The 27,933-nt window shown below is 36.9% G+C and overlaps 7 protein-coding genes and 1 long non-coding RNA gene across 10 annotated transcripts; 4 read left to right on the forward strand and 4 right to left on the reverse strand.

Moving 5' to 3' along the window:
- The first annotated feature begins 9 nt into the window (after positions 1–9).
- Positions 10–3,698, forward strand: LOC132197285 (protein LTO1 homolog). Its single transcript, XM_059620480.1, has 2 exons — positions 10–162; positions 3,241–3,698. Exon 2 carries the CDS (start codon positions 3,241–3,243, stop codon positions 3,649–3,651), a length of 411 nt encoding a protein of 136 aa, XP_059476463.1. The 5' UTR covers positions 10–162; the 3' UTR covers positions 3,652–3,698.
- LOC132197288 (uncharacterized) lies at positions 242–2,064 on the reverse strand. Its single transcript, XR_009441835.1, has 3 exons — positions 1,835–2,064; positions 1,050–1,276; positions 242–984 (listed from the first exon to the last, which is right to left on the reverse strand). It is a non-coding gene; the product is annotated as an uncharacterized LOC132197288 (long non-coding RNA).
- LOC132197282 (histone acetyltransferase type B catalytic subunit) lies at positions 3,693–6,224 on the reverse strand. Of its 2 annotated transcripts, XM_059620474.1 has the most exons (10): positions 5,997–6,224; positions 5,850–5,939; positions 5,294–5,441; positions 5,120–5,234; positions 4,924–5,068; positions 4,716–4,869; positions 4,445–4,656; positions 4,240–4,391; positions 4,073–4,189; positions 3,695–4,017 (listed from the first exon to the last, which is right to left on the reverse strand). In XM_059620474.1, the coding sequence occupies exons 1-10, from the start codon at positions 6,019–6,021 to the stop codon at positions 3,835–3,837; spliced, it is 1,341 nt and encodes a 446-aa protein (XP_059476457.1). In that variant the 5' UTR covers positions 6,022–6,224; the 3' UTR covers positions 3,695–3,834. The 2 variants fall into 2 exon arrangements, with proteins under 2 accessions (XP_059476458.1, XP_059476457.1); XM_059620475.1 differs by lacking the exons at positions 5,850–5,939; positions 5,997–6,224 and adding an exon at positions 5,772–5,844 and having other exon boundaries at positions 3,693–4,017.
- A 66-nt stretch (positions 6,225–6,290) lies between these two features.
- LOC132197287 (small ribosomal subunit protein eS27) lies at positions 6,291–7,468 on the forward strand. Its single transcript, XM_059620482.1, has 4 exons — positions 6,291–6,413; positions 6,759–6,867; positions 7,151–7,261; positions 7,328–7,468. Exons 1-4 carry the CDS (start codon positions 6,408–6,410, stop codon positions 7,354–7,356), a joined length of 255 nt encoding a protein of 84 aa, XP_059476465.1. The 5' UTR covers positions 6,291–6,407; the 3' UTR covers positions 7,357–7,468.
- Positions 7,469–7,527: 59 nt separating this feature from the next.
- On the reverse strand, positions 7,528–10,949 carry LOC132197280 (uncharacterized). The gene is made up of 9 exons (XM_059620472.1): positions 10,792–10,949; positions 10,591–10,665; positions 10,428–10,523; positions 10,132–10,375; positions 9,854–10,065; positions 9,558–9,702; positions 8,932–9,501; positions 8,481–8,622; positions 7,528–8,028 (listed from the first exon to the last, which is right to left on the reverse strand). The coding sequence occupies exons 2-9, from the start codon at positions 10,631–10,633 to the stop codon at positions 7,654–7,656; spliced, it is 1,827 nt and encodes a 608-aa protein (XP_059476455.1). The 5' UTR covers positions 10,634–10,665; positions 10,792–10,949; the 3' UTR covers positions 7,528–7,653.
- A 1,369-nt stretch (positions 10,950–12,318) lies between these two features.
- Positions 12,319–18,039, forward strand: LOC132198446 (dynein axonemal intermediate chain 4-like; the record flags this gene model as incomplete). Its single annotated transcript, XM_059622512.1, has 13 exons — positions 12,319–12,450; positions 12,533–12,730; positions 12,783–12,878; positions 13,310–13,364; positions 13,432–13,638; positions 13,698–13,813; positions 14,601–14,839; positions 14,896–15,029; positions 15,093–15,256; positions 16,020–16,196; positions 16,908–17,087; positions 17,151–17,228; positions 17,280–18,039. Coding segments are annotated over 13 exons (1,833 nt in total), but the record flags the coding sequence as incomplete, so codon positions are not given.
- On the reverse strand, positions 17,354–18,798 carry LOC132197283 (uncharacterized). The gene is made up of 4 exons (XM_059620476.1): positions 18,593–18,798; positions 17,869–18,155; positions 17,665–17,799; positions 17,354–17,599 (listed from the first exon to the last, which is right to left on the reverse strand). Exons 1-4 carry the CDS (start codon positions 18,747–18,749, stop codon positions 17,444–17,446), a joined length of 735 nt encoding a protein of 244 aa, XP_059476459.1. The 5' UTR covers positions 18,750–18,798; the 3' UTR covers positions 17,354–17,443.
- On the forward strand, positions 18,798–22,411 carry LOC132197284 (ferritin heavy chain). Of its 2 annotated transcripts, XM_059620477.1 has the most exons (7): positions 18,798–18,925; positions 19,051–19,250; positions 19,305–19,450; positions 20,841–20,971; positions 21,027–21,188; positions 21,943–22,086; positions 22,142–22,411. In XM_059620477.1, exons 3-7 carry the CDS (start codon positions 19,363–19,365, stop codon positions 22,304–22,306), a joined length of 690 nt encoding a protein of 229 aa, XP_059476460.1. In that variant the 5' UTR covers positions 18,798–18,925; positions 19,051–19,250; positions 19,305–19,362; the 3' UTR covers positions 22,307–22,411. The 2 variants fall into 2 exon arrangements, with proteins under 2 accessions (XP_059476460.1, XP_059476461.1); XM_059620478.1 differs by lacking the exons at positions 18,798–18,925; positions 19,051–19,250 and having other exon boundaries at positions 19,257–19,450.
- Positions 22,412–27,933: the final 5,522 nt, after the last annotated feature.

A 27,933-nucleotide genomic window follows, 5' to 3' on the forward strand; every position in this document is an offset into this window, starting at 1 on the left:
AATAATACCTACTGAATTATAGTTGGCAGCACTGGACAGGTACCACACGTACCACATTTGGTTTGTTTACTTCTTTCTACAAATCACAAAACCATCCCCCAGACCCAAAACGCAAATGCAACGAAATTTTTGAAAAGTGGACTAAAGTTGCAGCAATTTTTGGTAAGCTAGCTGAATATTTATATTTTATGTAGGGATAAATAATATTAAACGGCAGTATACGCAGCTGGCTTGTCGGGAGTACAAAGTATTACTATGTATTCTTGTTCTTGCAACAACCAATTATGATAATTTTATTTTTACATAACATTATAAGTACATAAAATGTAAGTTGTGATTTATTAAATATTACAAATATATGTATGTACATATATGTATGTAAATATATGTATTGCTCATCACCATTATTTATGAAGTATACTTCATAAATGTATACATACAAAGTGTTAATTTATATAAAGCAAAGAATACAATTAGCACTGTACATTATATAAAATTAAAATAATCATAATATGATATATGACCATAATATAAATATATATGCATATGTATAAAAACAATTATGCTTTTACATATTTCAAACTCATTTGAGTAATACGGCCACATATAAACATAATTTAAAACAAAAATTTCGTTGGTTTCATATCAGTCCATAGCGTTGAAAATTGGGAAAATTGAGCCCGAGCTCGTCAGTTTTAGCCGGTGTCTGTATGAGTTTGGCCGATTTTGGGCTGCGAAGTTTGAAAGTCTATATCGCGCCAGCTGACAAAAATTTGACCTAGTGTTACAGTGATTGCTTCAAAGTGCCAAAACCTCCATTGCTTCTCCTGCATTTTAAATTTTGATTTTGCTCTTAATAACTGCGGTAAAAATAGTTGGCGTGCAAGAATCGGTGGCTGCCCAAACGAAAATTTAAAAAAAAATATCGGCCGGCAAATTATTTGAATTATCGCCTTGTCTCTTTTGATGATTTTGAGCCAAGAACTAAAATGGGATTGATATAAAATAAATTTAATAGGTTATACTTTTCACTCTCTTGTTATAATTACCTCATTCTTTGGGCGGCTTAGCTCCAATGTGGGCTTTAACAACTTTTTTCCTATTTGCCTGGCCATTAGCAACATCAAATGCATCACTAATTAGGCCATCTTGAACATCGTCCTGTATGTTGTCATGAACATTGTCCTGTACGTCGTCATGAACATTGTCCTGTATGTTGTCTTCACCTGTAGGTCCCATTGCTTCCATAGTTGAATTTTTCAATTCACAGCTCAAACTATGGCAGAGATGAAAAAAAATCAGATTTGGAGTGCATTATAAGTAAAATAAAATTCTAAGCCTTCTTTGTGTCTATGCAATTTTTAAACAAATTGACAAAACATAAAATATCAAGCTGATATCAAGTATATTTTTTCTTTGAACCTATTTTTTTTTTAATTTATCAAGGAAAAATAAAGGCGAATTTTCTAAATCCAAAAACCTAAACAACCGCTATTTTTGAAAGAAACAAAATTTGATAGTATCAACTATCAAGGCGTCATAATCAAACATTTTTCCCATTTTTCTTTATATATTCCATTGTTATTGCTGTTTAGTTTAAAACTATAGTTTATTTTTGCCATAATATGTAAACAATAAAATCATTTTTAATATTTCTTAAAAATTAAAATGAGCGGCTGAAAGGTCCAATAATTTGTTAAAAAGCGCTGGCGTCTTTGACTATACCATAAAATCAAATTTCGTAAATTTTTGAATAATAAAAAACAATTTATAAATTTTGTTTATCAATCAATTTGATGAATGCGTGGATCAAAATTAAAAATAACACACTTACGCGTACGCAACTGCACGCGAGTCAATCCGGGCTGCCGGCAAATACTCAATTAAGTGGCACTCACATGGTCAACTTCCGCTACCTACGCAAATGCAGGAGGAGCTGGAGGTACCACGCCATGGCAACCAACAAGAAACGGCAGCCATAGGGCGTTCGATGGCCGTATGACCACGATGGACCAACCATCGAGCATCAGCAGGAGCAGGCGCCAAAATAGAGAGGGGCTGGTCGTCTTTTATGATGTGTCGTCGGCGCTTGCAGATCTCAGGCTGGCAGAATTTTGCATGATGATTGTAAGGGAGTTTAACTTAAACTCTTGATCCTCAATGATCGTCATGACACCCCAGTGTCAATAAAGATTAACATGATTGTTTATAATAATATATAGCTCCGCGTTGTGCGTTCAAGTGTAGGCTGAACTCATTTTTTTTTTTAATATCTAAATTTGTAGATTATTGAAATTAAAAATATTGTTGCTCTTTATTCATTAAAAAATATATTCCATTTCGTGATTGCTATCATTTGTTATATTAATTTGTATTTAAATGAAACCAAAAGGCGAATTGCATCATGATAATCATAACATATAGTAAACGCCACTTTTACAGGTTTAAGTACGCTTTATCCACTCCCTCTTCATGTAATAGCGTTTTTTTAATACATATGCGCGTTCAATGAGTTATAGTTTCTGTCACGAGGCACGAGGGCATCACATTATGACGTAAATCCAATTTTTTTAGCATAGGACCAGAAAGGTGAACTTTTTAATTTTATTAAAATCAACAATAATATAATTTTAATTATTTTACTAGCGCCATAAATTAATTGCAAAAAATCCTAAAGACGTTTTTCAATAATTTGCAAAATATCTTCGGTCTACCTTGGAATAATTTAAATTAACTAATTTAATATTTTATTACAGTTGACTCCGCCGCGGTGCTTTGATGGCGGCAGCTGGCCCAAAATTAGATGAAGTTTAATTATCCGTATAATCAGCCCAACTCCATGCGACTTATTTTATTTCCAGCATTTTTAATTTTTTCCCCTCTCGGATGAGACATAATGACTTGGCGCCTTTGGCTGAGACACCCTTTCTTTTTGAGATTGTATACATAATTAATTTTTAATCTCTTTCTACTCCCAAAATTTAATTAATCAATCTTTGAAAATTATTTCCTTGTCTATAGGGAGTTTTAATCATGGCATTTATAAATTTGAATGTTATGGCATAATCATTGCAAGATTCTCAGGAACTTGCATTTTCAGTCGGTTTTTTGGGGTAGAGCGAAAATTTGTTCCTAGATTTTAAACAAAACTAAAGTAAATAAAACTCTTTAGTAATAAATTTAAATTATTAAAATAATCTGAATTTTAATAATAATAAAAATCAAACTTTGATCTATTAGATGGCGGACGAAGAGGAGAAGGATGTGAACGAGCTGTTCGACTCGATTGTGATGCTGGAACAGAAAGTTGCCTCAGACGGCTTCAGAGAGGGATTTGAGAAGGGTCAGCAAGAAGGCACCGAGGATGGCTATCGGGTCGGCCACCAGCACGGAATGAAACTCGGGACCGAGCTTGGATTTTACAGGGGCGCTGCCAGAGCGTGGATCGAATCTTCGCAAGGAGCAAGTGAATCCAAAGGTGTTGGTGCGATGAAGACTGTGATTGAATTGCTGGACAAATTTCCTACGATGATAACTAAAGACGTTGATGTCAACGAGGAGATGAACAAAGTGAGGGCCGCCTATCGGAAAGCCTGCTCCCTTTTAAAAATTGATGCTGTATCCCCAACCACAACTACTCTTTCCTTTTAATTAATTTGGTTTTTCAATCAATAAAATAAATATTATATAGCATCAAAGACTTTTATTTGAAAAAGACTGATAGAAATGATAATTATTATTAAACTGGGGGCTTTCTTTACAACTTGGCACATATGTAAAATAATTTGATAGCAATTGGGAAATGCAAATTACAATCTTAATCTTAAATTGGCCTTAATCTTCAGCATCTCTATCAAGTCTGTTGACGACTTTGATGAACTGCTCGAACATGCCTTTGGCTGCTTGGGCAACAGATGAAATTCTATACTCCGGGCTCAAACTTGGAATGGCTTCGACAAGTTTGGCTCGTTCCATCACCCGCAGCAGTCCCTTTTTCTCAGCTCTCTCATGCACCCGCTGCAAAACATTCAATTTATCCTCAACAATACCAAATTGTCACAGGAAAACTTACTCGATTTTGTTTATCAGCCTCCTGCTTCAAAAAGTCCATGTAACCCTCCATTTCATCCTCATCCTCCTGATTGCAGCCCTTGAGCTTCAAAATGAAGCAAACTCGTTGGGCTTGTTTCTAAAAATTAATTCATCAGCATGCAGAAATTTGCATACATTACTCTTTACTTTTCCCATCTTCAGCTTTTGTTTGGCAATTTTCTCCATTTCCTTCGAGAAACGCTTTTTGACATTTTTGGCAGAAAACTCAGGCAGCTTCATGCAGGTTAGACAGTCAACAAAATCACGCAGCCTTTGGAATTCAGGAGAGGGGCTCTCGACTAAAGAAATGAATTAATAGTAATAAAATTAACAAAAACATTATTTTATTAACCTGAAACGTCAGTCACTTCGGGTTTGCCTCTGTAAAAGTTGAATGTGGTTGTAAGCAGTTCAACTCCAAGTCCAGCTTTTTGAAAGGGTGGTAGGATGAGCATCTGGCTGACCCTGGGTCTAATGTTGTCAGGGTAGCAGTAGAACTCGTAGGTCGAAACGAATCCAGCGAAAGCAAAACGAGGCTTGCCGTCGTGCTTGTACTTCTCAAATCTGAAGATTATTTATTTTAATAATTTTAAATAAATTATTTATTTAATTGATTAAATTACAGCAGGAAGAAGTTCCACTTTGTGTCTTCCAGATCTACAAAACTGGCTGCTTCAATGTACCACATGATGAAGGTCTGCATTCGCTCACAGTAGGCCTGCATTTTGGTATCTTGAGAAGTGGCGTGGTAGATTTCGTAGGTTTGATCTCCATCCTCTAAAGAATGAGTTATTACTTTTGATAATGGTTAATTGTAAACAAAAAATTTACCAGTTTCCACTTTGAACTCGTGGATTTTATCACCGGGAGGTTGGAACTTGTCCTCCTCTTCTTTGAGACCAATGCTGAAGTTGTCAACTGACGTGAGGTAGCCCTTTGGCAAGTAATCCTTTAACTTCTCTTCCACATTTTCAGCCTGCATATATTCTTAATTAAATTTTTTTCATAAATTAGAAAAAAGTTTTACCTCAAACAAGTCTGGATCAACTTTTTTTGAGTAAGTGATATTGAGAAGAGTCTTCAGACTTCCAGCTCCATAAAGCAGATCAACTTTCAAATCTTTGTATCCAGCAATAATTTCTCTATAATTTTTAAATTTTCACAATAATAAAAATAAAATTAATAAATATAAAAGTCATACTTTTGACCAAACACTTGATACGTCATTTCCGGCTTGAAACTTAAATCAGAATCCTGCATGTCTTGTACAGTCCTTACTAATTTGATGTTCATGGCCTCAACACTGTCAGTAGCCCATGATGCCAGACCATACGGATTCATGTTCAGAGCTGCAATAAAATTTAAATTTAGCGTAAATACAAAATTTTTCAAGCACAGTAATTGTCTGAAAAATCATCAATCTAATAAAAAATTAGTTTTGTAGGCGCTGCCTATTAATAAATTGTGGAGTTTTAAGCAAAATTTAAATTTTTTAGCTAGGGTTGGAGCAATTTTTTTCAACCATAATCTTTCTCTAGCAACAAGTGATTTAGAAACAAAATGTAAAAGCTACGGTCAAATATAAACTGTCAACAATGATGTCAACGTTAACAATAAAACTGTGCCAAAATTAGCCATTGTATAAAGTGTTATTACATAGCTAAAAATAATGTTATAACCCATAAATCGAAAATAAAAATAGAGATCTTAGATAACGCGTGACGCTATATTCTGCAGCTAAGAAGGAGTCGACTCACAGCTCCAAACAGTAGCCTCTTTCGACTCAGGTTTGACAAGTTCGAACAAGTAAAAGGGCTCCTCTCCGCCGACTTCACTTCCCTCTTCGTCTGAAATGCGCAGTGACTGAATAAATGACTGAGATCGAGCGAGAAAGAATTGCATACCGTAAACTTCGGACGGTGGTTCCATGGCTGATTTCAAGCGAGTGTCGGAGAAGATTTAGGGAAAGTGTAAAAAGTATCAGAATGTCACTTCGGGTGTCAACAAAACGCGCCCGGCTGTTGTGATTCGCGGGAATCGGCATTTTTTAGTTTCCTTTGTCACCACTACGTGGCTCTGAAAATCGATTTAAATTCTGGAATTAAACTGAAATGTTTCATTAATCGGCCAGCAAAACAGTCCAAAACATATAAAAAATTATTCTGTGAATTATTTTGCACATTATTGAAGGATATTGAACGAAAACCAGACTAAATTTGATGCCATTTCGGGAAGAAAGTACGTGCACGCAGCCATGTTGACCCCGTAGCTCGACGTCATTTCCTTTTCCGGCGGCCCACTCTGCAGTCGCAACCATGCCTGTAAGTATCGTGTGGCACACGTGCCTATTTTATCCGGAAAACCGCTGATTTTACCCCGATTTGCGCCTTTTTGCAACCGCCTCGGATGTATTTCCTAGTTATGCGGCCTATCTCGCGACCCGGCCGGACTTTCGGCCGCCGACTTCACGAATTATCACTTTGACGCTCCAAAACATGCCCGCCGTGACATGCCTCCCTATGGCTAGCACGCACGTTTTACGTAACTACTTAACAGAAAAACGCACCTTTTACTGCCAAATACGCGCATTCGATTCACTTTTGTAACGCCATCCTCCTGAATCTGCGACTTGCGCTCAGTTTTTGACCAAAATATTCCTGTTCCAGCTCGCAAAGGATCTACTTCATCCGTCACCAGCTGAGGAGAAAAGAAAACACAAGCTGAAGAGGCTAGTGCAGCATCCTAATTCATATTTCATGGATGTCAAATGCCCTGGTGAGTAAAACTTGCCATTTACTAGGTGAAACTAATTAAGAAATTTTAAAATTCAAGCTAGTCAAAAATAGATTTGTACTTTTAATCTCTACCTGGTTTTGCACCAGTTTGTATACAAACATAAGGCTGTTGAGCCACTGCATGCAACTGATAATGACGCCTTATTCACATTCAAACCTGTCTTAACCTTCTGCTCAAGCTCTTTGCTAAATTTTATTAATAAAATCATTCAATACTTCAAAATCTACATGTATGTATTCAATTTGTGTTCGTATTTTCGCAGGCTGTTACAAGATCACAACAGTTTTTAGCCATGCCCAGAGTGTAGTTGTTTGTGCAGGCTGCTCAACCATCCTGTGTCAACCAACTGGCGGAAGGGCGAGGTTAACAGAAGGTACTAAATCTGCAAATAATCTAGATCCAAAAACTATTTCTGATCATTGCTCTCAAATTGTTTCAGGCTGTTCTTTCAGAAGAAAGCAGCACTAGGAGTTTCACTGATCTATAAAAGGAAAGAAAACACCTTGGATGACTGGCTTTGTATTGTTACGAAATTCCACTGATTTTTTTAAATTCAAATAAAGCTATTCAAGGGAAACAAGCACCTTTAACTCTTCTCGCAATCCCTTCTTAATTATATATGGGAAAAAAACAATTCAATGATTTTAAATTATTATTATTATTAAATATCACAAATTAACAAACGAATCAGCTTAGTAAGTATATTGACATCTTGATCATTCTGCGATTGCATAATTGTCAGACTTGCAATTGGAATGTATAGTTTTATTGCACCAGGTATTCCTTGTAGTTTTTAATGCTCTTGAGCTGCTTTTTGATCTGCTTGATCAAGTCGAAAGGGTGGATCAGAATTGACATGTCTCTGCCAACTGCGTTCAGTCTATCCCTGACCTCGCTGTCTTTGAAAAACAAATTCAGCGGCCGGCTGTTGACCTCGGTCAGTACCCAGTTGCAGAGGGAGAGGCCATCACAGGAGGGCGCCTTTGGTGGAACTCCTGCCCGGGCTGCGGGACTCAGGTGGCGCACACTTTTTATCTCGGCGGTGCTGCCCTCTAATTCAAGACCCACATCTTGGCCTTCGACGTCCTTTCGAATTGCGAATACTCGGCCAAAGGGCACTCGTCTCACAATAATTTCAATCTAGAAAATGTGAAATAGTTTATTATGAAAGGGATAGCCTCTCATCTTTAATAACTGACTTTAGTCTTCATTACAAGGAACAATTTAAAATTCATCTTAAATCTGACCTCTCAAAGAAAAGCAGTGGCGAAAGTCTTATTTTCAATCATTTCCATGCTCATTAAAAATGATTTCGCTTTTAATTTTTGCCCCATACAACAATTAGTGTCAATATCTTTTTGATAAATTGTGAATTAGAAAATTAGCTCCTTTGTAAATAATAAAATAAACAGTATTCCTAATTCAATGAGAATTAACTAGTTAAAACATCTGCATTTACATGATAACACGATTGTACTAAATAAAAAAATATTATGTAGTGAAATTTAACTATGATTACGGGTTGGTTTTATGATAGGACACCCCATTGTTGCGCGCGCATTTCCAATGTTAAAAATATTGAAAAATCTTACAAATGGTGAACAGCAGGCTTTGATGAGATTGTTTGCCTCGGATGCATTAGGAACAAGAACTCCAGTGACGCTGAGAACCCTGTCACCAATATGGAGTGCATTGTAGAGATGAGGGTGGACCTTTTGCTTCCAACCAGCAATCCTGCAATTAGGGGTTCCGATGTTATTAATTTTTATATATTATTATATTATCGGCAGTAATTTTTTTTACTACATTACTAAGAGCTTAACTATACAGGGAACTTTGATTGAGTATAAAATTAAGGGGATTGTTTGGTTTTTTTTTATAATAAATCAAATTTTTGGTCTAAGCTGATAAAGTTCGAATGCCTAGTATAAGTTTTACTTATAAAAAACAATTTTTTTTATCAAATTCACGCACTGATATGGATATAATTATTAATTTGAATGAATTTGATTTTTAAGAGCTGCTCTTGTATTAAAAACCTACCAAACAGCCCCAAAAGCGTCAACAAAGGCAACCGAGCTAATGCAGTCCTTCTTTCTCAGCTGCAATCTGACGCCGCCCGGGTGTCTTATCTCTCTGGTGATTTCCAACACCTGCTGCTCCCGAAGAGTCAAAACTGGAGGCAGCATCGGCGGTCGCAAAAGAGGTCTCCGGGGGAGATCAAGCCGAGGCCCCCGTTTCCTCCTAGGGGTGTCATGCACCCTTCCTGGAGGCAGAGTAGGTCGTCTCTCTTCACTCCTAGGAGGGGGAGGCGCCTGCCTCACAGAATTTCCTTCAGACTCATTTTGGCGCTCGGGAGGGTTGGAAGGAGTGGCGGACGTTTCAGGCTGCTCGCTGGCCATGAGCAGCGGGGACATGGGCTCGTTAGGGTCCGTCTGGCTAGTGTGGCCCAGGTAGAGGCGCTCGTACTGACTGAGTTCTGTGTCACTGATGGTGCTGCTGATCACATCAAAGTTGAACACCCCCGAGCCTGAGGGGGCTGAGGATGGGGACGGACCTTCCAGTTCGATCACAGTTACGTTTTGGCCAGATTCCACGTTGACAGATATAGATCTGGAATTTTTAAATAGCTAAAAAAATCCAAATAAATTTTTTTTTAATTATCATACCTGGAGAAAATATTTGAATTGGTGCTCGAATCTTGAGTTGTTGAGGGTCTTGGGCTCGCACTTGCAGCACTAGTCTCAGATCTGGGATTGAAATTCACACTAACTGTAGTTGTGGACTGATTTGTTGAATCACTCTGAACACGATCTAATATTAAACAAAACGTTTTAATTATCATTAATTCATTAATAACCCAAAAATTGAAAAGAAAATATCAATCTAACGTATATAGGATTTAAAGTAATTTGTGTTAATTTTTTACCAAATTATTTTTAATTTTCAATAATATTAAATTTACCAGCTGATTGCTGAGGGGGCAGTTCTGTTCCAGGAACAATTGCCAAGGGTCCTGCTGGGGTAGGGGGGAGTGGAGAGTTTGGGTCTCTGGTGGGCAGCAGAGGAAATCGAGGGGCCTGTGGAGCTTGGGTGTAGACATTCTCCTGGGGAGAAAGGATTTTCATTTCGACCAGTTTGGACCGCAAAGAGTTGACCCAGTCCATCATGATGTCCCTAAGTATTTTGAATAATCATTTGAAATTAATGGGGCTGATATTAATTTTAATTAAGTTATACTACCAAGAAGTTGCTGCCAATTTGATAACGCCATTCCTCAAAGTAATGACAAACTCATACTGGTCGCCTGGCGCTGCACATATAGTGGGAGATATGTGCAGACAGGTGGCCAAAGGGGCGCACCAGTCAGGCCGGTGCGAGATGGCCACCTTCTGGTCCAGGTAGACCTCGAGGAATGGCTCTCGGTCGTCATGGACGCAAAACACAACCCACACGTTTTCGCCTCGCTTTGGATAGGCTCCACCAGCTGAAATTAAAAAATCTGATTTTTGATCGCAATTATGTATTATTAGATTTACCAGAATTTTTAGAATTAGATGAGATTCTCCGAAGCCAGGCGTTTTTGTAAATCTCTCGAAACACAACCTGTGCAGTTTGGTCAGCTGCCTGAGTGACTGAAATTTTGTAAATTTATGAAAAAATTTCGTTTGTACCACAAAATCAAATTAAAATTCTTCTTACAATTCTGCTGATTGGCAGCAGGACTTCTGGTGACCGCTTCCATCTGAAATCGGTGTGGCCTTGCAAGGTCCTTGCCTGAGGGGGAGAGAAAGTGTTGCTTTTCATCAAATTTTACACCCATATGCGGAAAAACAAGAAATATATTTTTATATTGCTGGAATGTTTGCAAAGGAAAAGATTGAGATGGATTTTTAAAAGTACCTTGATAAATGCATGCAGCCGAAGAGTGTGGGTTGGATCGGCGGCCCTGACGGGAAAAATGATTTCATGAGAAAATTCTCATTTTGGCACATTCGCGTTCGCACGCTCGGAACAATAATAACAAAAATAAAAGAATAATTGACTGGGTAGTGCGGAAAGGAGTTGAGAAGTGGAGTTGGGACTTTTAAGAAGATTCATTTAGAATAGCAGCATGCTATTGGTGCTTTTGAAGGTCGGCGCGGATGTTTCGGAGAGAAATCGCGAGTTGATTTCTAAAATGGTCCATAGAGAGCGCCGATTTGTCAATCTTGGATTTTGTACAACAGCGGGAGACAAAAATTGATAGTATTATTTTACATTATTATACAAATAACTTAACTTCGTATAACTTTGATAAACAAAATTCAATAAAATTTTGAGGATGTGAAATTATAAAATACTTTTATCAAATGGTTTAAATTATTAAAAATATTTCACACATGTAATTCAATTGAAACTATTTTTTCCTGTTAGCTTGTTAGGAAACTCATTTAGTGGTAAATTAAATTTTGTATACATATTTCCACATATTTATAAATTGTGTGCTAGCTTGGAAGCGACTTTTCATTCCAAAGGTTTCTCTTTCCTGAAAGTTCGGGGAAGTGTGATACGCACTTTTATAATGAATGTTCAAAAGATGTATCGATGTATGTTATGTTTGATACGTTCAACGCGTTCAACCTTTTCAAAATTGTAACCATAGTTACGCGGCGCCGATGTTTTGAGAAATACGTACACGTCATTCGAAAGTCTTTTTTCCGTAAGATGCTTTCCTCTGTCTGGCAATAACACACGTACATATAACCCATATAACAACTAAATACCTCCACAAAACTAAAAAAAAAAATGTTTTTGAGCAAATTGAAGAAAATCAAGGAAAGTTCCAAAGGTGCGCCAAATAATCACAGTAAAGATGAAAACAAGGTAAATATAGTTAAGGGCAGGCGAAAAAACTTTAACACAATTTTGGTTTGAAAAAAAGTGAAAAAAGTCAATTTTGAGTGAAAAGGTAAATTTTAATTTTATTCATTCAAATTATAGAAAAAGTGTAATTTTGTTAAATAATGCGCAGACGGTAGTATTTTTTACTCAATAATTTTTTACACAAAAATTACTATAAAGCACGCATACTATTAAATATAAATAATAATCTTAATCCTCAAGCCTTTCTTAATTTTCCAAATATCTGTTTTTTTCATCTGTACAATTTTACAAATTTTAGATTATTTTTTTTTTGCAAAAATTCAAATTCCTCAGAATAATAATAATAAAAAATTCAATTACATTGGAAATGGTTAGGAATAACAAAATATGCGTTTAGAATAATTGAAATGTTAATAATAAAAATTTGTGACAGCTTTCGCGGCTGGCAGATCCAGGAGCACCAAAACCTTTGGTGGACCCTTTTATAGAACGCGACCTGCAGGCAAGAGATTTTTTTCGTAATAATTTCCCATTCAAGCACTTATGCACGTCTGGAAAGTTTAGAAACCGAGCGATCGCGACCAATTTTTATCCGCAAAGAAGAGCTGCTGCTTTTCCGCAAAGAGCTCCATCGAGAAATCAGACGGTCACCGACTTTCCGAAGCCGACTCTTTGCGCCTGCAGGAGATTTTAAGGGTATATTTTTTATGCACCACGGAATGGAATTGAGAAAGAGAGAATGAAGGCAGAGAGAGGTGAAAAGCAATAATCGTTTCAGAAAAATCACGCCCTTGATGGAAATGTGTGTGATGCGGCGGCGGCGGAAACACCCGCGGGAGAAATAATCGGGCAGAAATTAGAGGAGAAAATTGGTCTGCACGAATTGGAGACTCTCAAGCTGCTGGAAATTCAAAGCACGGCCGCGCCTAAGGACCTCTTAGTGCCTGATGCAAATATTGAATTGGAGCCTGCCGCGGTATTAAAACTTTAAAAATCAACAAAATGCAAATATAAAAAAAATTAAATAGGAGAGTGGCAGGAACAAACTAGTGGACGCCAAAACGCAGACCATGAACCTGCTCAAGCAGCACAAGGCGACCCTGACGACTCCGATTTTATCTCAGGTATGTTAAGTATGAAAACACTTGAAACGGTATACGGAGATAACAGAGAAGGAGCAGAGTTTGCACAAGAATTAATTAAAAAAATTGTGGAGAGTGCAACAATTTGAACACATCTGACTTTGAGATACTATTCACAACTTTTTTTACTTGAAATTATTAACATCAACAAGTTTTTAACGAAATTTTAAATATTAACCCCCAATTTGAGGGATTTCAATGAATTAATCTTTTTTCTTTCCACACAAAACTAAATTAATAAAGGACTTTTGGTTTACATTTTTTACTCCAATTTTGTATTGTTTTAATTATTTAGTACATTAAAATTTTTTTAATTGCATTATTATTATTCTGATTGATTCTGATAATAAAACACAAAGCATGCACAACTTTTCGGTGAAAGCAAAATTTAAGTATTTTGATGCGGAGAACAGGATGTGGAATGCGAGGCGACGATTTGGAGCCTGTACGACTCGTCTCTCGATCAAGGTACTTTATAAAAACCCTTTGGCTTTCGATTTGATCTCGCATTGATCTATTCCGGGCACGCAAAAAGGTGTCGACAGCCGAGCGGACGAGTTGAATCCGAAATTCATCTCGCTGGAGTGGCGCGAGCAGAGGCGGTCGGCGGCGACGGACGACGGCTGGCAGCAAAAAGCGGCGCCGCTCCTCTGCAACGCGGCCATGGTGATTGAGCGCTTCCTTGCGTCCAACCTCTGCAAAAATCAGCAGGCCATGTACTTCGGCCGGCCCACAAAAATAGGTATTTCTCATTACAAACTTGCTGGAATGAATCGACTCTGACTTGCATCTCATTTGCAGATGGTGTAAAAACGCACTCGCGCTTCCAGTACGAACTTTGCCCTTTGTGGACTTATTGCAACGCAAGCACAAAGAATAAAGCGGTCATGTGCATGGCGTGGAACACAACAAACTCAGTAAATAATTAATATAAAATACAATCTAAACTAAATTTTTATTCAAAAAGTTATTAAAAAAATATATATATATTTTGTATGTTTTCTTGAAAATATTGAGTGGCTTCTGCTGTAAAAAATGGTCCGATTAATTATTATGGAATTTTTTTATTCATTAGAAATTGTGATTTGAGATGTACATTTCCAAGGAAACCATGAAAGAAGAAAAATTTTATTAATTCATTAAGACAACCTTCTGCCTTATACACTGATTTGGTTTCTACTGACAATGAGAACTAAATTTTATGAATATTAAAATTGCTAGTTCTTATTGGAATTTCCTTTAAATAATTTTTATCTAACAAAAGGCTTGATTAAAATTGTTGAAAAGTTCCCCAACATAATTTCATTTTACGCCAATCAAGTTGGAATAATATAATCAGTAGGTATCTCAACAATTTGACCTTAAACATTCAAGTAAATTTAGTTTCAGTGCAGATTTAAGTGCTAGCTTATTGTTAAATTTTAAAATAACAATTTTATAAAAATCGCTGCAAACATAACAATTTTACAAAAATATAAACAAGTCGTATATATGAGCCATAAAAAGATCCGCGCTTAAGGGAGTGCGAGAGACTTGAAATGTTCTTTTTTTCAAATCAAGTCGTATTTAATTTGTTATTTTTTTAATTATTTAAAAATTAATTTTTTAAGCAGAAAAAATAAGAAAATAACATTAAATCCAACGTAATCTAAATTTTTTAATTAAAATTTCTAATTATCTACTTTAAAAATTTGCAATTTATAGAATATTTTGGCCGTGGGTTATGGTCAGTTTCTGGCGAGCGAGGAAAAGCAAGGTGGTCTGGTGTGTTGCTGGATGACAAAAAACCCAACGCAGCCGGAGCGGAGCTACCGTTTTGCGCACTCCGTCACCGCGCTCGCCTTTTCGCTCAACTCGCGGCTGCTGCTGGTGGCCCTCGAAAACGGCCAAATTGTTTTACTCGACGTGTCTTTCGTAGAGAAACGAGTTCTTGCACAGACGAGGTGCCTATTAAAATGAGATTTGACTGATTGTATAAAAAGAAATATTGCTTTTGCAGCTTGGAAGATGGGGGGCACATGGGCCCCGTGTGGGTCCTGCGAAGCGTCCGTTGGACGAACGGCGCAGAGGCAATCGCGTCGGCCGGCGACGACGGCCAACTGTTGATTTGGACGCTGAATTTCGCCCGATTAGGTTTCCTCTCTCAACAAATTGTATTTTTTATCAAAGAGGGTTTGAAACGCTTTTTCCTTAAAGGACGGCTGCACACCCGAATACAAATCAGCAGTTTCGCGGAACAGGTTGACGCGGCCTCTTCGCAACTCCCCATCCATCAATTCTACTCGATTACCGACTTTTCCATTTCAGAAGGAGAGCAACCCATGATTTACTTGGCCACCAAAGAAGGCGTTCTCCTTGAGGTCGAGTTAAAACTTAGATTTTGAAATTTCCTAAAACCCTATATGAGATTTAATTACACTAGCTGGATTGAACCATCTCAAAATAGCAAAAAAATTCCTGACTTAAAATAACCAGAAAAACTTCTTTAATTCAAAATTCAAAATGTGTCATTTTGTTTTTTTCAAAAAATTCGTATTATTTTTTTCACTTGAAATTAATCATTTATATTCCAAAATCAGCTGTGAAAAGCTGAAGAGTTTTTAATTTTCTCAAATGCTAAAATGAACCCAGATAGCGCTTCGTCATTGTGACTAACTTTTACTTAATTGGTTAAAGTTCAAAAGGAACAATAATCTGCCCTTTGGAATTAAGTACATATACAAGAAAACACAATTATGCTCAGTAATATATAATTTGGAAAAAATGCTAGATGGTTCCATTCATGCTTAAAAAGAGATTTTGTGTCCCTTATCAAATTTTGAGGGTCGGGGAGAAAAGCTGAAATGTCATTCCACGAACGTGCAATTAATTCACACACACAATCTGTCGCAAAAAGCAGGTCAGTCCCCCCGTCATAGTTTTATCGAGAATCCCTTGTATGTGTGTGCGAGAGTGAATAAAACTCGTGCTGTACGCCAAGGGGGAAATATGAGGCAAAGTTTGCCAGGTTATTAGCGCGTGCAGAGTGGTGTGTGTCAGACAAATAACGTGTGTGTCCGTCTCCCTGGGCGAGAGGGCGACGTGTGCACCAGCCAGCATTTTGTAATTTGCGCATGGAAATAGGTGGAGATGGAGTTGCAGATTCAGCGCGCCGTAAGGGCTCATCTGGGCCCCATCTATAAGGTGCAGGTCTCGCCGTTCTGCCGGCAACTCGCGTTGACAGCCGCCGCCGACGGAAAAGTGCTCCTGTGGGCGCCTTCCTCCAAAAACGCCCCGATTCTATCGCTCACCGTGTCCGCCGTGCGTATTTACGACTCCATATGCACGCCACTTAAATAAAATATAATAGAAATAAATAAATGATGTCGCATTTGTCCTCTGAAAAGAGCTCTCTACGTTAAAAGCGCGGCCCGAGCATCGTTCTAAAATTCAAAACACACGTTAAATTTTGAATGAAATGGAGCGAAACCTCTTTTAAATATTTTATATAATTCAAATGTATATATGTAAATGCTAAACTTCATTAGAGGGGATATGTTAATTTTTATTTGAAAAATATTAATTTTGAACGAACTTCAACGTTTCTCTCAGTTTCTCCGAGGAAAAAGATAATTTTTGCTAGAGAAACCTTACAGACTATAATTATATTAATAACAGTTTAAATTTTTGTCAAAATCATATATTTAAAATTGATTAAGTCGTTCTGATTTTACAGAGACATATCAAAATCCTATAAACGAAGTCACGATCTTCTGGAAGTTTAGTTTTCCATATATTTCTTTTTTTAAATCTTCTTTAAAATTTCCCAGAAAAACTGATATTTAAAAAAAAATGCCATTACTTAAAAGTAGCATTTAATATAATCCCTAATAATAATCCGCAAAATAGTATAGTATTTTTGAAAAAAGAAAAGGAAAAATAATTATGCACACTCTAAATTTTTTTACATCCCCCCCCCCCTTGAATTGAATAATGAAGAACACGTCTTCTCTACTGCTTCTGCTCTTTTAGGGCATCGATGTTGACGCCGTGATCGGTGCCGAGTGGTCTCCTGCCTACTCGACTATTTTGGCGTGCGCCAGTGGCAAATTTCTCTCCATTTGGGACTTGGCGCGGAAAACCTATGAGCCAGTGACCAAAATCGACGTTGGCACCATGCTCACCAGTCTGATCTTCAGCCCCGACGGAATGGTCAGAATTTTATTTTTCAATAAAATAATTGCAAAAAAAATAATAATAAAATACTTCCAACAGAATGTTCTGGTAGGAGATCGCAGTGGCCAAGTCCATGTTTTCAGCCTTCAGGACATGCCGCACAAACCGTTGATGCAGGTAATACAACTTTAATTTAAAATTTTTCAGAGTTCATTTTATTTTGATCAGGTTGAGGCTTTAGTGAAAGCCATCCCAGGTTTTGTGCTGCAAGATGGCAGCAAATAAAAGGAGATCAGAGTCGCTTTCAGTTTAAAGATAAAAAGTTTTATTTAGAGAACTCCTTCAGCGAGATAAGATTTTTGAACAACAGTTCATCAAAAATATAAAAATCATTACAATTTCTGGAGATACTCGTCGAACAAGAAAAGGGCGAGGCTACCATCAGCAGTCTCGTGCAACATATTTATCAAGTCGTTCGTGTGACCTGACAGGGTGCGCACCGTTTCTGTGTGTTTGCTCAAGAAGTTGTTCTCCAGGAAAGAGGAAACCTGAAATTATTCCGTAAAAGGATCAATAACGCTGGAGATGATGAAACCTCTCTCGCTTGACTTACATCTGGATCGTACTGTTTTTTAGTTTCATCAGAGTCTGAAAAATGTTTGTGGAGGTTGTGCGCCTCTACGGCTAGGGACTTATGTAGATCGAGCACCGTGGCCAAACTGCCGACCTCGTGTTTGGTGAAAGTATCCTGAGACAAAACAGAAATTAATATAGATTAATATTGAAAAAAACGGAATTGAAATTTCAATTGTGAAACCTTGCTAATGTCGACGTCGTTGACTGTGGCGTTAACGGAGATGTGTGAGCCGCGCTTGGCCGAGTATTTGATCAGCTCAATGGCGTCGTTCCACGCCTCGTCGGACAGGCCCCGGTAAAGTTTTTCCAAACCGGCCCTGTTCGCCTCGTAGTTGCTGAAGTGCGTAGAGAACATCAAGTACTGGAAGTTGCGCTGCACATTCGTCTTGATGAAATCGGCCATCTTTTCCTTGTGCTCCTCAAATCCGCCAAATAACGAGTTGCATTGCAGCTCAGGTGGCGATTTTCCTTTTTTTTTTAAATTGTAATGAAGGTCGTTAATAAAAATTAATCAATTAAAAAAAGCGATAATTCTAAAGAATATTTTATGAAAAACTTCAATAAATAAAAGCAGTTGGCTGAGTTGACACATAATAAATATGTGCCAAAAGTATAAAAGATAATTATTGTAAAGACTGCCTATTAAGTTGTCCGTGGGGGAAGATTAAGTGACGTTTTATCGGCTAATTGAAGCTATAAAATATAAATATTTTTGATCGATTTTTTTGCAACCAACATTTTTCATAGTTTTTACTTAATTTGACAAAGGGCGTTTGACGTTTTGAGACCTGTGATTATTATTTCAAAGGCCCTCAAAAATACCAAATAATAATTTAAAAAAAATTATATCAGTTTTTTAGTTGAGAAAATAAGGAAAAATTAAAATTTCGCATCATGAAAATTACCGTCACATTTTTTCTCGACTCCCCTGTAGCACTGGCCCGCGGGGGCCTGCAATTTGGTGGCTAAGGTGATGGTGGCCCCGTCGTCGGCGGCGGCAGCGGCCGCTGCCAGAAGGCACGCAATTACCATTAGAGATTTCATTTGGCTCGCTTTGGGCATCCGCCGCTGTTGAACCTCTTCTTCTGACTGAGGCCAATTGTCATGTGATAATCTCGCTCGCTCAAGTGCTGTCGCAATCGCCCGCCGCCGACAAACGCCGCAACAGCGAGAACGTGCGTCGCCCCACAAACCATTTAAAATCATTTTTAATCACATTTTATTTTGAAAAATTTCAGGTACTCAATTTATAAATTTATAGCTTATACTCATAATGCATTTTTTTTGGTTTAAATACAAAATTAATTAAAATCTATGCAGAAAAGAACTTCATTCAATTTTTTTTCTACAATTTAATTTATAGGGGGTGCTTTTCCTGACGTACGTCCTTGCTGCCCTTGGTGGATGATTCATTTTATTTCTGGAAGGCGGATTGTGAAATTCTCTGTGCAAACACATATCTTGGTGGAAAAACAAATTTGTCGTGCAGTCTCAAGTGGTGCGCGCTGTCGCATCTTGAGCCGAGGTCGTGGTGCAGTGTGCGATACGGCGCGGCCGCTCTCGGTTAGTAACCATTATCTCGTGATTAAACATTTGATTCACTACCGCCGCGACCAGTGCCCACTCAGATTTTCCTATTGTTGTCACACCAACGCGCAGGCAGGAAACTCCAGTTATGAAGGTTCTGCTCGCCTCTTTGGCCACCGTCTTGGCACTGGTGGCCGTCGTCATCGCCCAAACACCCGAGGTGACCAAACCCCTATGTGAGTAAAATGAGATTTTTTAATTTTTTTTTTCAATCCAGCCCAACCCCTTTACATAAATCCACTCATTTGCAAAGATAATAATTTAAAAATTAATCCAAGCTTTATATAGAATAATGTTTTTTCTTTTACTTTTCTGAGAGTATAGATTTGTCACAAAGTTGCACACATGTTGCATGAAAGTCGCAGTCATCACTTCAACTATTTTCTACATCTTCTGCAGTTAGTCACACTTTTTATTTGTGCAGCTGCAGCCGCGCAAATACATACACGCGTCTGGCTCAAAGGTCACGCGACGCATCAATCAATTAAGTGCTTTAGTAGAAACTTAGATTCTACTTAATGATAACCATTAGCTCTATTGTAAAATCTAGCAAAAGAGAAAACATGAAAAAAGGAATCTAATTAATTGCTAGCATATGAGAAAACTATTTATTTTTCATAAAACAGGAAAACTAAATATTTGAGAAATTATAAGACAGTACAGGTTGTAGAGCAATTCTGCAAAAATTGTTTGAATTTCAAAAATTCTAGCGCGCTCCACAAATGCCAAAATTGTCATATTCCCCTTTGTTAACTTTATATTTCAATGTTATTACTCGCGAAAAGTAAAGATCCGATTTTGTTGCTTACTGATATAATTATAATCCCAGGTGAAGTGGGACAAATTATTAGCCATTCCAGAGATTTTATAAAAATCATGATGGTATCTCAAAAACATGTTGCATCAAAACTGCCTAATGAATTTATTACATGATGCAAGCTTTGATAGCTGGAAATAACTTTTTATTTATATTGTATAATGAAAAAAAATTAAACCTGGAACTTATTATTTAAATAAGAAATTTTTCACTATTATCATTTTAATATTTGATTATAATTATTTAATTTAACTTTACTCGATTAGATTTTGCATTTGTTCAAAGGTCAGGAGGTACATTTTATTGTAGGTTTTGTTTGAGTAAAAATTTTTGGTGAGACGGGTGAGCTGCGAGAGTTACTTTTGGTTTTGCCGCATAAACCATTTAATACATTTATATTTTTGCTCGTGCGCAAAAAAAAAAACGATTTAGCTGCAAAAGTTTTGTAATACACGCGCCTGTATCGATTGCACCTTTTACGCCGGGTGTGCGGTTTTTGGAGAGAAAACTTGACAGCGCATCGCACCCGCACACTCACAAACTGACTGACTGGGCCATTTTGCATGTGTGCCCTTATTTCTACCTCAAAAGTGAAAGCTTTGCCAAAATTTGACAACTGCTGGCAAACACAAAGATCATAAAACTAATTCAAAAATAATCTCACTAATATATTATTCACTCTCAATTATTATTCCAGTTTTATTATTTTTTAAGAAATCAATAAATTTTAAGCATATACTCAATGTCAGGTTCAAGCCCGGAGCTAAATGTAACATACAACTTTAAAGAGAAATGGAATACGATGGAGAGAAAATGCGTGAGGCAGGTGAAGGCGCAAGTCCATCGCGAACTTAAGGCGGCGATGCAGTACCTGGCGATGGTAGGTTTCTTTCCGTAGTGGAGGAGTTGGTTGGAGAGCGTTGTGTGGTTTCCAGGGCGCCCACTTCTCCAAGGACACGGTCAACAGACCAGGATTTGCGAAGTTGTTCTTTGAGGCGGCCAGCGAGGAGCGCGAACACGCCATCAAGCTGCTCTCCTACCTGTCTATGAGAGGCGATTTGATTCTGGATAAAGATAAGGACATCGTTGGAAAACTTGTAAGTTTAAAAAAAAATTACGTGGATTTTAGTTGTTGTTTTTTCAGACAGAAAATTTCTCAAAATTTCCATCCTTACCACTTATTTTCTAAGTTTGATTACAATCAATAATTTTTTATGAGACTTCTTTGGAAAATGCTTTGCATTTTTTTAAAATATTTATTTTAGAATTTCTATATTTGCAAAAAACTATTTTATCCAAAATTTCAAGGAAATCATTTTATTTTAAATTGTATTTGAATACCTGTGCACTGTATGGTCGCTTTATTGGCATAGTCAAATCAAGTTCTTACAACAATAAGAAGTCAATTTTTTTGATGACCATTAACCGTAAGAAGACGATTGAATAATTATATTAACCACCATTGTTAAAAAAAGATTTTATTTAGCCAATAGGGAGTCCTTGAAACAATCCGAGGATCTAAGGAGCTAAAGAAAAGCTTCTGCATTCAATACGATTAAATTATTTGACTTATAATTTTATTTTTGGTCTTTATGAATAAATCTAAATGTAATATTATGTATTATGACTGTGTAAAAATTGAGTGTTTTTTTATGGAATTTTGTAAATTTGTACCACAACTAAAGATTTTTCAAATTCATTTGTAGCAAAAAAAATAATTTTCTTTAATTGGGCAATTGTCTTCTGTGCCCGTTCAAAAAAAGGGCTGACGTGTGCTGGAAAAAAGCGCTTTTGATTGAATGAGTGACTGAAAAGCGTTTTAATTTGCTCTCGATTGTTTTACACGTGCAGACCGTGGAAAAAGAAGCTTGGGCAAGTGGCACAAGCGCTCTGAGAGACGCACTTGAAGTTGAAGCCAAGGTCACTGCCAACATCAGGGACCTCATCGTCTTTTGCGAAGGTGCAGGAAGAGATGAGATCAAGAACGACTACCACGTATACAACTTTTGACTTGATTTGCACGTGTTAGTACTAATTTTGAAACATTCAGCTCGTTGACTACCTGACCGCCGATTTTCTCACGGAGCAGTACCGAGGCCAACGCGACCTGGCCGGAAAACTGTACACCCTGGGAAAGATGCAGAAAAACCACGGCCACGCAAGCTTGGCTGAGTTCTTGTTCGACAAGAAGCTGCTCAATGGAGAAGCAGTTTGAGTCTCTCCTTCGAATCAGTTCTATTCTTTTGTATGATAATTTTTATATCAATGAAATTTATCCAAGTCAGTAAAAAGTTTTAATAATAAAACAAATTTATTACAATTATTTAATTTTAATTTAAAAAATAAACTAAGCTCCACATATCCCCAGTTTGAATTTTTTATTCAACTCTTTGATTGGAATCAGAAAAAGCAATGATTGACATTAATAGCCGATTTTTTTGCGATAAGCGTGTGCGTGAGAATAAGCACCTCTTAATAGAAATCTTATCAAGCACTTAATTGTCGCCGTTTGAGGAGCGGCATCCGCTTATCTAAAAACGTTTTAAATTGACGGTATAATGAACTGCAGTCAACCTTGATTTGATGATCTACAGAATTAAATTTATGTTTGCCATATGAGAACGTGATCAAAACTGCATCTTGACATCTGATGCAACACGCAATAACGTCAATCAAGCCCTAAACGATTACAAACTATAATTTGAGAAATTAAATGAAGAAAAAATAATGTATGCTTCAATAAGGGCTTGGATGAGAATGTAATTAAATTTCGCTCATCAACCCTTTATTAAAAAATATCCTTTAAATTTAGACAAAAACTAAATTTAATCCATTTATCCAATATTTTTTTGAAGAGGATTTGCATCTTTTCACTTCAAAGTTTTTCTGTTTATAAGAAAAAAATTATTAAAAAATTTCAATGAAAATAAATTGAATTTTTTTTTCAATCCAGTTTTTTTAGCGTTTTAAATTAAATCTTTTAATTATTAGTAAAAAAGAATTAAATCAACTTTATTTTTTATTAAAACTTGCAACTTTTTGTTCACTTTTGTCGCAAATAATTTTTTCCTATATGGTCATAATATGATTAAAATTTCCAATTTGTTTCTGATTTAAAATTTTGAAAAATATGTTTTCATTAGCTCGGTTTGATGGCTACCAGTTTTTATTTTAAGTAGAGTCATTCCGCTCCAGATGAAAACTTTGGCATTTTTATATTTAATATAGATTTTCTCTAATTAGGCTCAAAGTTTCCTGAATATTATTTTCTGCTCAGTCAAATTTTAGTGCGAGGAAACCTTTTTAGTATACAATCTTCTGTATCTATGTAAAATTTACTCGTGAGAATTTTACTTTCTGATCAGTTTGACGCAAACGAGATTTGCCTTGGGCGCTGTGTTCTTCCATTTCCTGATTTTTATTAAGATAGACCGGCGTTCTTGTCGACAAGGGATGCCGAAAATATTAGCCTGGCCGCTGCAACAGGGCGTGTTTATGATAAGGTTGAATTGGCCGATCCTCCCCAGAGAGACGTGCCCTGCATGGAAAGCAACGAGTGGAAAGGAAAGTAGTGCAGCCAGCAGAGAGAGTCATTCATTATTTCGGTGAATTAACAGCAAACAGGGTCGATTCGACCCCCGAGTAGCTGCGGTCGCACCAAATCCCATTTATTTACAGACACAGGTGGAACAAAAACGCCGACGAGTCTTTATATAAGTCTTAACTCAAAACACAAACACCTCTGGCGAGGAAAGAATAAAAGGTCCTGGGAGTTGCCTGGAGCAAAAGAGGAAAGAAAAGGAGCTGCTTGATTTTTCGCGATCGTCTCCAGGGGATTTGCCGCTCTGTCCGCACACGACAAATTATAATTTAGGGAGAGCTGCGAGGATCCGACGCGCGTGTTGCACCTGCGGGGGCCGCAAAGCTTTCCGAGAACACACAGAAACACATGGGTGGCCGAAAGTGGGAAAATTACATAAGGAAAAATGGAAAAATACCATGAAAAAGAGGAATTATTCAGAGCAAATTTTATTCAACAGTGGAAGAAATTTAAATTTGAGGTCCTCAATATTTACAAATTAAAGGTGAATTTAAATAAATTATAAAATTTGAGCAAAAAAAAAGACATTTTATTCCACCAGATTATTGAAAATGGTGAGAAAATCCGATTTAGAAATCGGACTTTTCCTTTTAAAGCTCTCTTCTGCGAAAATTCAATTGATGTGCAGTTTAAAGTCACAAAAAAATATCTGACAATAAAATTTAAAATAATTAACCCGATAAATCAAAAGTAAAGCGATAAATTTTTTCTCCAAACATATAGCATTTCCATTGGTTCTAACTTATCTTCCTTATTATTGTTAGTTCAGACTTCAGACTATGTTGACGGTATAATATCCACTTCATTCATACTCAATCTCACATTAGCTCTGAAAAAAACCGATTTTGTTGAGCCCATATTATGCAAATTGGGAAAGTTTTGAACAAAAGAAAAATACGTTTGAAGTTGTTGCAAGCGAGTGGGGCCAAGTTCGTCAAGTGGTTGTTGCATCGTGCGCGCTCGCCAGTGAGTGTAATTAGGATGACACTAATAAAAAGGGGTTGTTAGCGGCCCTAACTAGTCGTGCACGTGGGGCATAGGTGCGCGTGCTGGAGTGGCCGAGCGCAAAACAAGCTTCACTCTCTCCGCCGCCAACAGGACACTTGTCAGATCTGCGCGATGTTGACAAATAACCTCCCCACACAGCAGTGAAATTCAGTCTCTTTTTTATAAAAAAAAATCAGCAGAATTAAAAAGAAGTTTATAGTTGTAATGTTTTTTTTTTCATTTGCAGCCTAAAGAAACGTCAAAAAGAGCAATTATGAATTTGATTTAAAACGTTTTAGCCAAATTCTTGCTAGTGTTTGTGCTGGTTAGTCCAACAATTTCTATTTCTTTAAAACAAGTTGTTTTTAAATAATTGAATTTAAAAAATTTTATTGTAAAAATTTGAGCAAAATAAACTATAGTTATAATAATTCAAAGAGCCAATCCAATGGTGATTTTACGAGAAATTTTATTTTTAAAAATTATTTGAGGGGGAATATGAAATATCCTAGAATTTCTTAAGACATACTTACTAGGCAATTCGTTATTCTTTCACACAATCATTGATATCAGGAGCCTAATTTGAACCAATTTTACTGTTGCTTTATATTATCTTAAGTTTAAAACTTCCAAAAATACTTTATAAAGAGATAATTCTGGTGGTTTGGATGAAAATAAAAACAATGGAGCTTTTGTTGGTTGAAGTGTTCTTTCGTTCAGTAGACGGGAGAATTGGCTTCTAATGCTCATTGTGCTCGCGACGTTTTGGTGCGTTTGTGTGCGAGAACAATTGCTTTGGCATTAAATTATCCAAGTTTCCGGCTGCTCTCCGCAATTGTATTACGCGCTGCTGGAAATAAGATTGCGCTCATAAGGAACAGCGCGGATTTAATTCCTGCAGCAGCCTAAGTAAGTATCTCGCTCTTCTAGTTTGTGAATATTTTATTGCTCGCGCAGCGGCTCAGAAGCATAATTTGATTTCCGCTTTGCTCTCATCCGTCTCTCGCGAAACAAAACGTGTATTTAATCGCATTATGGAAAAGCATGGACGGCTGGTTTTTGTTGCAGTCCCCGGTGGATTCAGATTTGTATTAGCGGCAAAGCAGATTATTTTGCAGGCCACTACTACTTTTCCCGCCCCGGGGACCAAACTCTGTCACGCGGGCGCGTATGCCATATTTCGGCCGACCAGCAAAAAGTGTTCATATCGCACAAGTGAGACGCACAGACAATTCCCAAATGCTCCAAGATGAATCAACGCGACGATCTTGTTCCGAGCTGTTGGGCGAAAAAGTGAAAGAAGTGCAAAATGATGCCAAGAGAATTGTAAAAATGTGTTTGAAAACTACACTATAATGGTAGAAGAAAATTATTTCTCAAAATTTTAAACTCAATGATAAGGAATGAAGCTGATTCAATTGTTCTTTATTAAATAAACAAATTGGAATTATTTTTTTCTTTGAATTTTTGCCATTTTTAGACTTAACAAATTGTAGTATTAAAAAAAATAAGTAGTTTAAAAAATTTGAAACCCTTATTTGATATCGTTCAAAACCGATCTTTGTTTATTAAAAATTTCTGACAATAAAAAATAAGCAAATTATTTTGAAGTTGATAAAGTAATTCGAATAAAATGATATGTTATAGATGGAATCATGTTATTCCTCTGTATTGAATAAATATTATATAATATTTATATTCTTAGCTTTCATTTTAAATTTTTTCCTTCCATTTTGAACTGCTTTTGGCCCACTTGAAATTTTTCACCAAAAATTTTTATTATTGCGCATAATTATTAAATATTGGTATAAGAAACCACAGGTTAAATTGGGTTAAATGATTGTAGTTATTTAAATAATTTCTATAAATAATATCAACTTATTCAGCAACGCAACCCTGTCTAGTTTCTATTTACATCTAATTTTGTAAAAACAAATAAAGTGAAAAATAATTGATTATCTAGAAAATTAGCTTGTTAAAAATGGAAGTTGATAGTTTATTTTTTGCTATTTTTGTAAGAACCTTTGAGAATCTTTGGAATTTAATAAACTTATTTCGAAATTAGTGAGGAATAAATCAAAACATTTGTTTGTATCGAAATTATTTTTGCGATTTTTTCTTTATGATAACAATTTTCCCGAATGAGTAAAATCAAAATAACCAAACCGTTTCGAACGGAATAAGTTTTTTTGTTGCAAAATATTGCGAAAAAGTAATTTGGTGACCGCCACGAATTAACAAGTTTCGCATGACTAGCGCGATCGAGTTACAAAATTACCAATTTAGTCGCTGGCATGAGAGACGAGCAGAGTAAAAAAGCGAATGAAATTTGTACTTTTAGATACAAGAGTGCAAACATTTGGCGAAAACGCGTATGTGTGTAATTTTTGGACGTGGGTGGGCGAGTGGCGGCGGGATTGATGTTGGGGTGGCTGGCGAGCAAGCGAGGGTCGAATTTCGCCACACACGCGCGCGCGGGCTGGATGCTGCTGCTGGTGTATCATAATAATGGGATTCTAATAAAATTACAAAGCACACGATGCCAAGCGCCGTTGCCAGCACGAAAAAGCTACAGAATTTGTGATTCAATTATTTGTGTGCCTCTCTCGCTGTTTGCACGCATCGTCCTGTACCAAACGCAGGGAGCAGCAACCCGTTTATTATCGTCTTTTTCGTACTTGATAATGGAATAACCTTGTTTGAATCAGCGCACCGTGCAGGCGAGAGCGACCTTTGCACATTTCGCCCGGCTTTTTTGCATTTACTTTGTGATGCTCGCTTTGTTTGGCTACAAAATCAGCAGCACCAAATCCAATTTGCCAGCAGAGACGACGGTGATTCGCATTGGCAGCTTATAAAAAAAAAAAAAAAATGCACTCCAGGCACTAAACACACACTCTTTCGTAGGAGGCGATCGGCAAAAAGAAGCAACAGTCTTGAGTGCTGCCAAGATCAGGATTTCGCTCCGAGAGAGAAATCGTGTTTTAGAATTTTATGAGAGCATTTCTTGAGGGAATAAAGTCTTTGCAGTGGCTTGAATTCTTCTCAAGATGATTTTAAATCTTCGATCTAAAACCAAGCTTCAGTATGGATAAAAGCGATAAACGTATTTACTGGCATGGCATAGCTCATCATATTTTAACTGTTTCTTCCTGATTTCGATTTATTTTTATTTAGAATTCCTCAAAATTCCACTGCTGATTTATGCAAGCAGTAGATATTTATAAGAAGATATGATATAATTTATTCGGTGG

Source organism: Neocloeon triangulifer, unplaced genomic scaffold (assembly GCF_031216515.1).
Source record: "Neocloeon triangulifer isolate White Clay Creek 2 clone unplaced genomic scaffold, ASM3121651v1 ptg000012l, whole genome shotgun sequence".
NCBI lineage: Eukaryota > Metazoa > Arthropoda > Insecta > Ephemeroptera > Baetidae > Neocloeon > Neocloeon triangulifer.

Excerpts from the sequence above, each read along its gene's own strand:
- LOC132197285 (XM_059620480.1), top strand. The coding sequence starts at position 3,241 with ATGGCGGACGAAGAGGAGAAGGATGTGAACGAGCTGTTCGACTCGATT.
- LOC132197282 (XM_059620474.1), bottom strand. The coding sequence starts at position 6,021 with ATGGAACCACCGTCCGAAGTTTACG. Across the intron at positions 5,940-5,996 it reads ACCACCGTCCGAAGTTTACG|ACGAAGAGGGAAGTGAAGTC; the intron begins GTATGCAATTCT and ends TGCGCATTTCAG. Across the intron at positions 4,190-4,239 it reads AAAAGCTGAAGATGGGAAAA|AAACAAGCCCAACGAGTTTG; the intron begins GTAAAGAGTAAT and ends ATTAATTTTTAG.
- LOC132197287 (XM_059620482.1), top strand. Across the intron at positions 6,868-7,150 it reads CATGGATGTCAAATGCCCTG|GCTGTTACAAGATCACAACA; the intron begins GTGAGTAAAACT and ends GTATTTTCGCAG. Across the intron at positions 7,262-7,327 it reads AAGGGCGAGGTTAACAGAAG|GCTGTTCTTTCAGAAGAAAG; the intron begins GTACTAAATCTG and ends AAATTGTTTCAG.
- LOC132197280 (XM_059620472.1), bottom strand. The coding sequence starts at position 10,633 with ATGGAAGCGGTCACCAGAAGTCCTGCTGCCAATCAGCAGAATT. Across the intron at positions 10,524-10,590 it reads TGCTGCCAATCAGCAGAATT|TCACTCAGGCAGCTGACCAA; the intron begins GTAAGAAGAATT and ends ACAAAATTTCAG. Across the intron at positions 8,623-8,931 it reads GACGCTTTTGGGGCTGTTTG|GATTGCTGGTTGGAAGCAAA; the intron begins GTAGGTTTTTAA and ends CCCTAATTGCAG.
- LOC132197283 (XM_059620476.1), bottom strand. The coding sequence starts at position 18,749 with ATGCCCAAAGCGAGCCAAATGAAATCTCTAATGGTAATTGCGTGCCTT. Across the intron at positions 18,156-18,592 it reads AGTCGAGAAAAAATGTGACG|GAAAATCGCCACCTGAGCTG; the intron begins GTAATTTTCATG and ends TAAAAAAAAAAG. Across the intron at positions 17,600-17,664 it reads AAAAACAGTACGATCCAGAT|GTTTCCTCTTTCCTGGAGAA; the intron begins GTAAGTCAAGCG and ends GAATAATTTCAG.
- LOC132197284 (XM_059620477.1), top strand. The coding sequence starts at position 19,363 with ATGAAGGTTCTGCTCGCCTCTTTGGCCACCGTCTTGGCACTGGTGGCC. Across the intron at positions 19,451-20,840 it reads CGAGGTGACCAAACCCCTAT|GTTCAAGCCCGGAGCTAAAT; the intron begins GTGAGTAAAATG and ends ACTCAATGTCAG. Across the intron at positions 21,189-21,942 it reads AGGACATCGTTGGAAAACTT|ACCGTGGAAAAAGAAGCTTG; the intron begins GTAAGTTTAAAA and ends TTACACGTGCAG.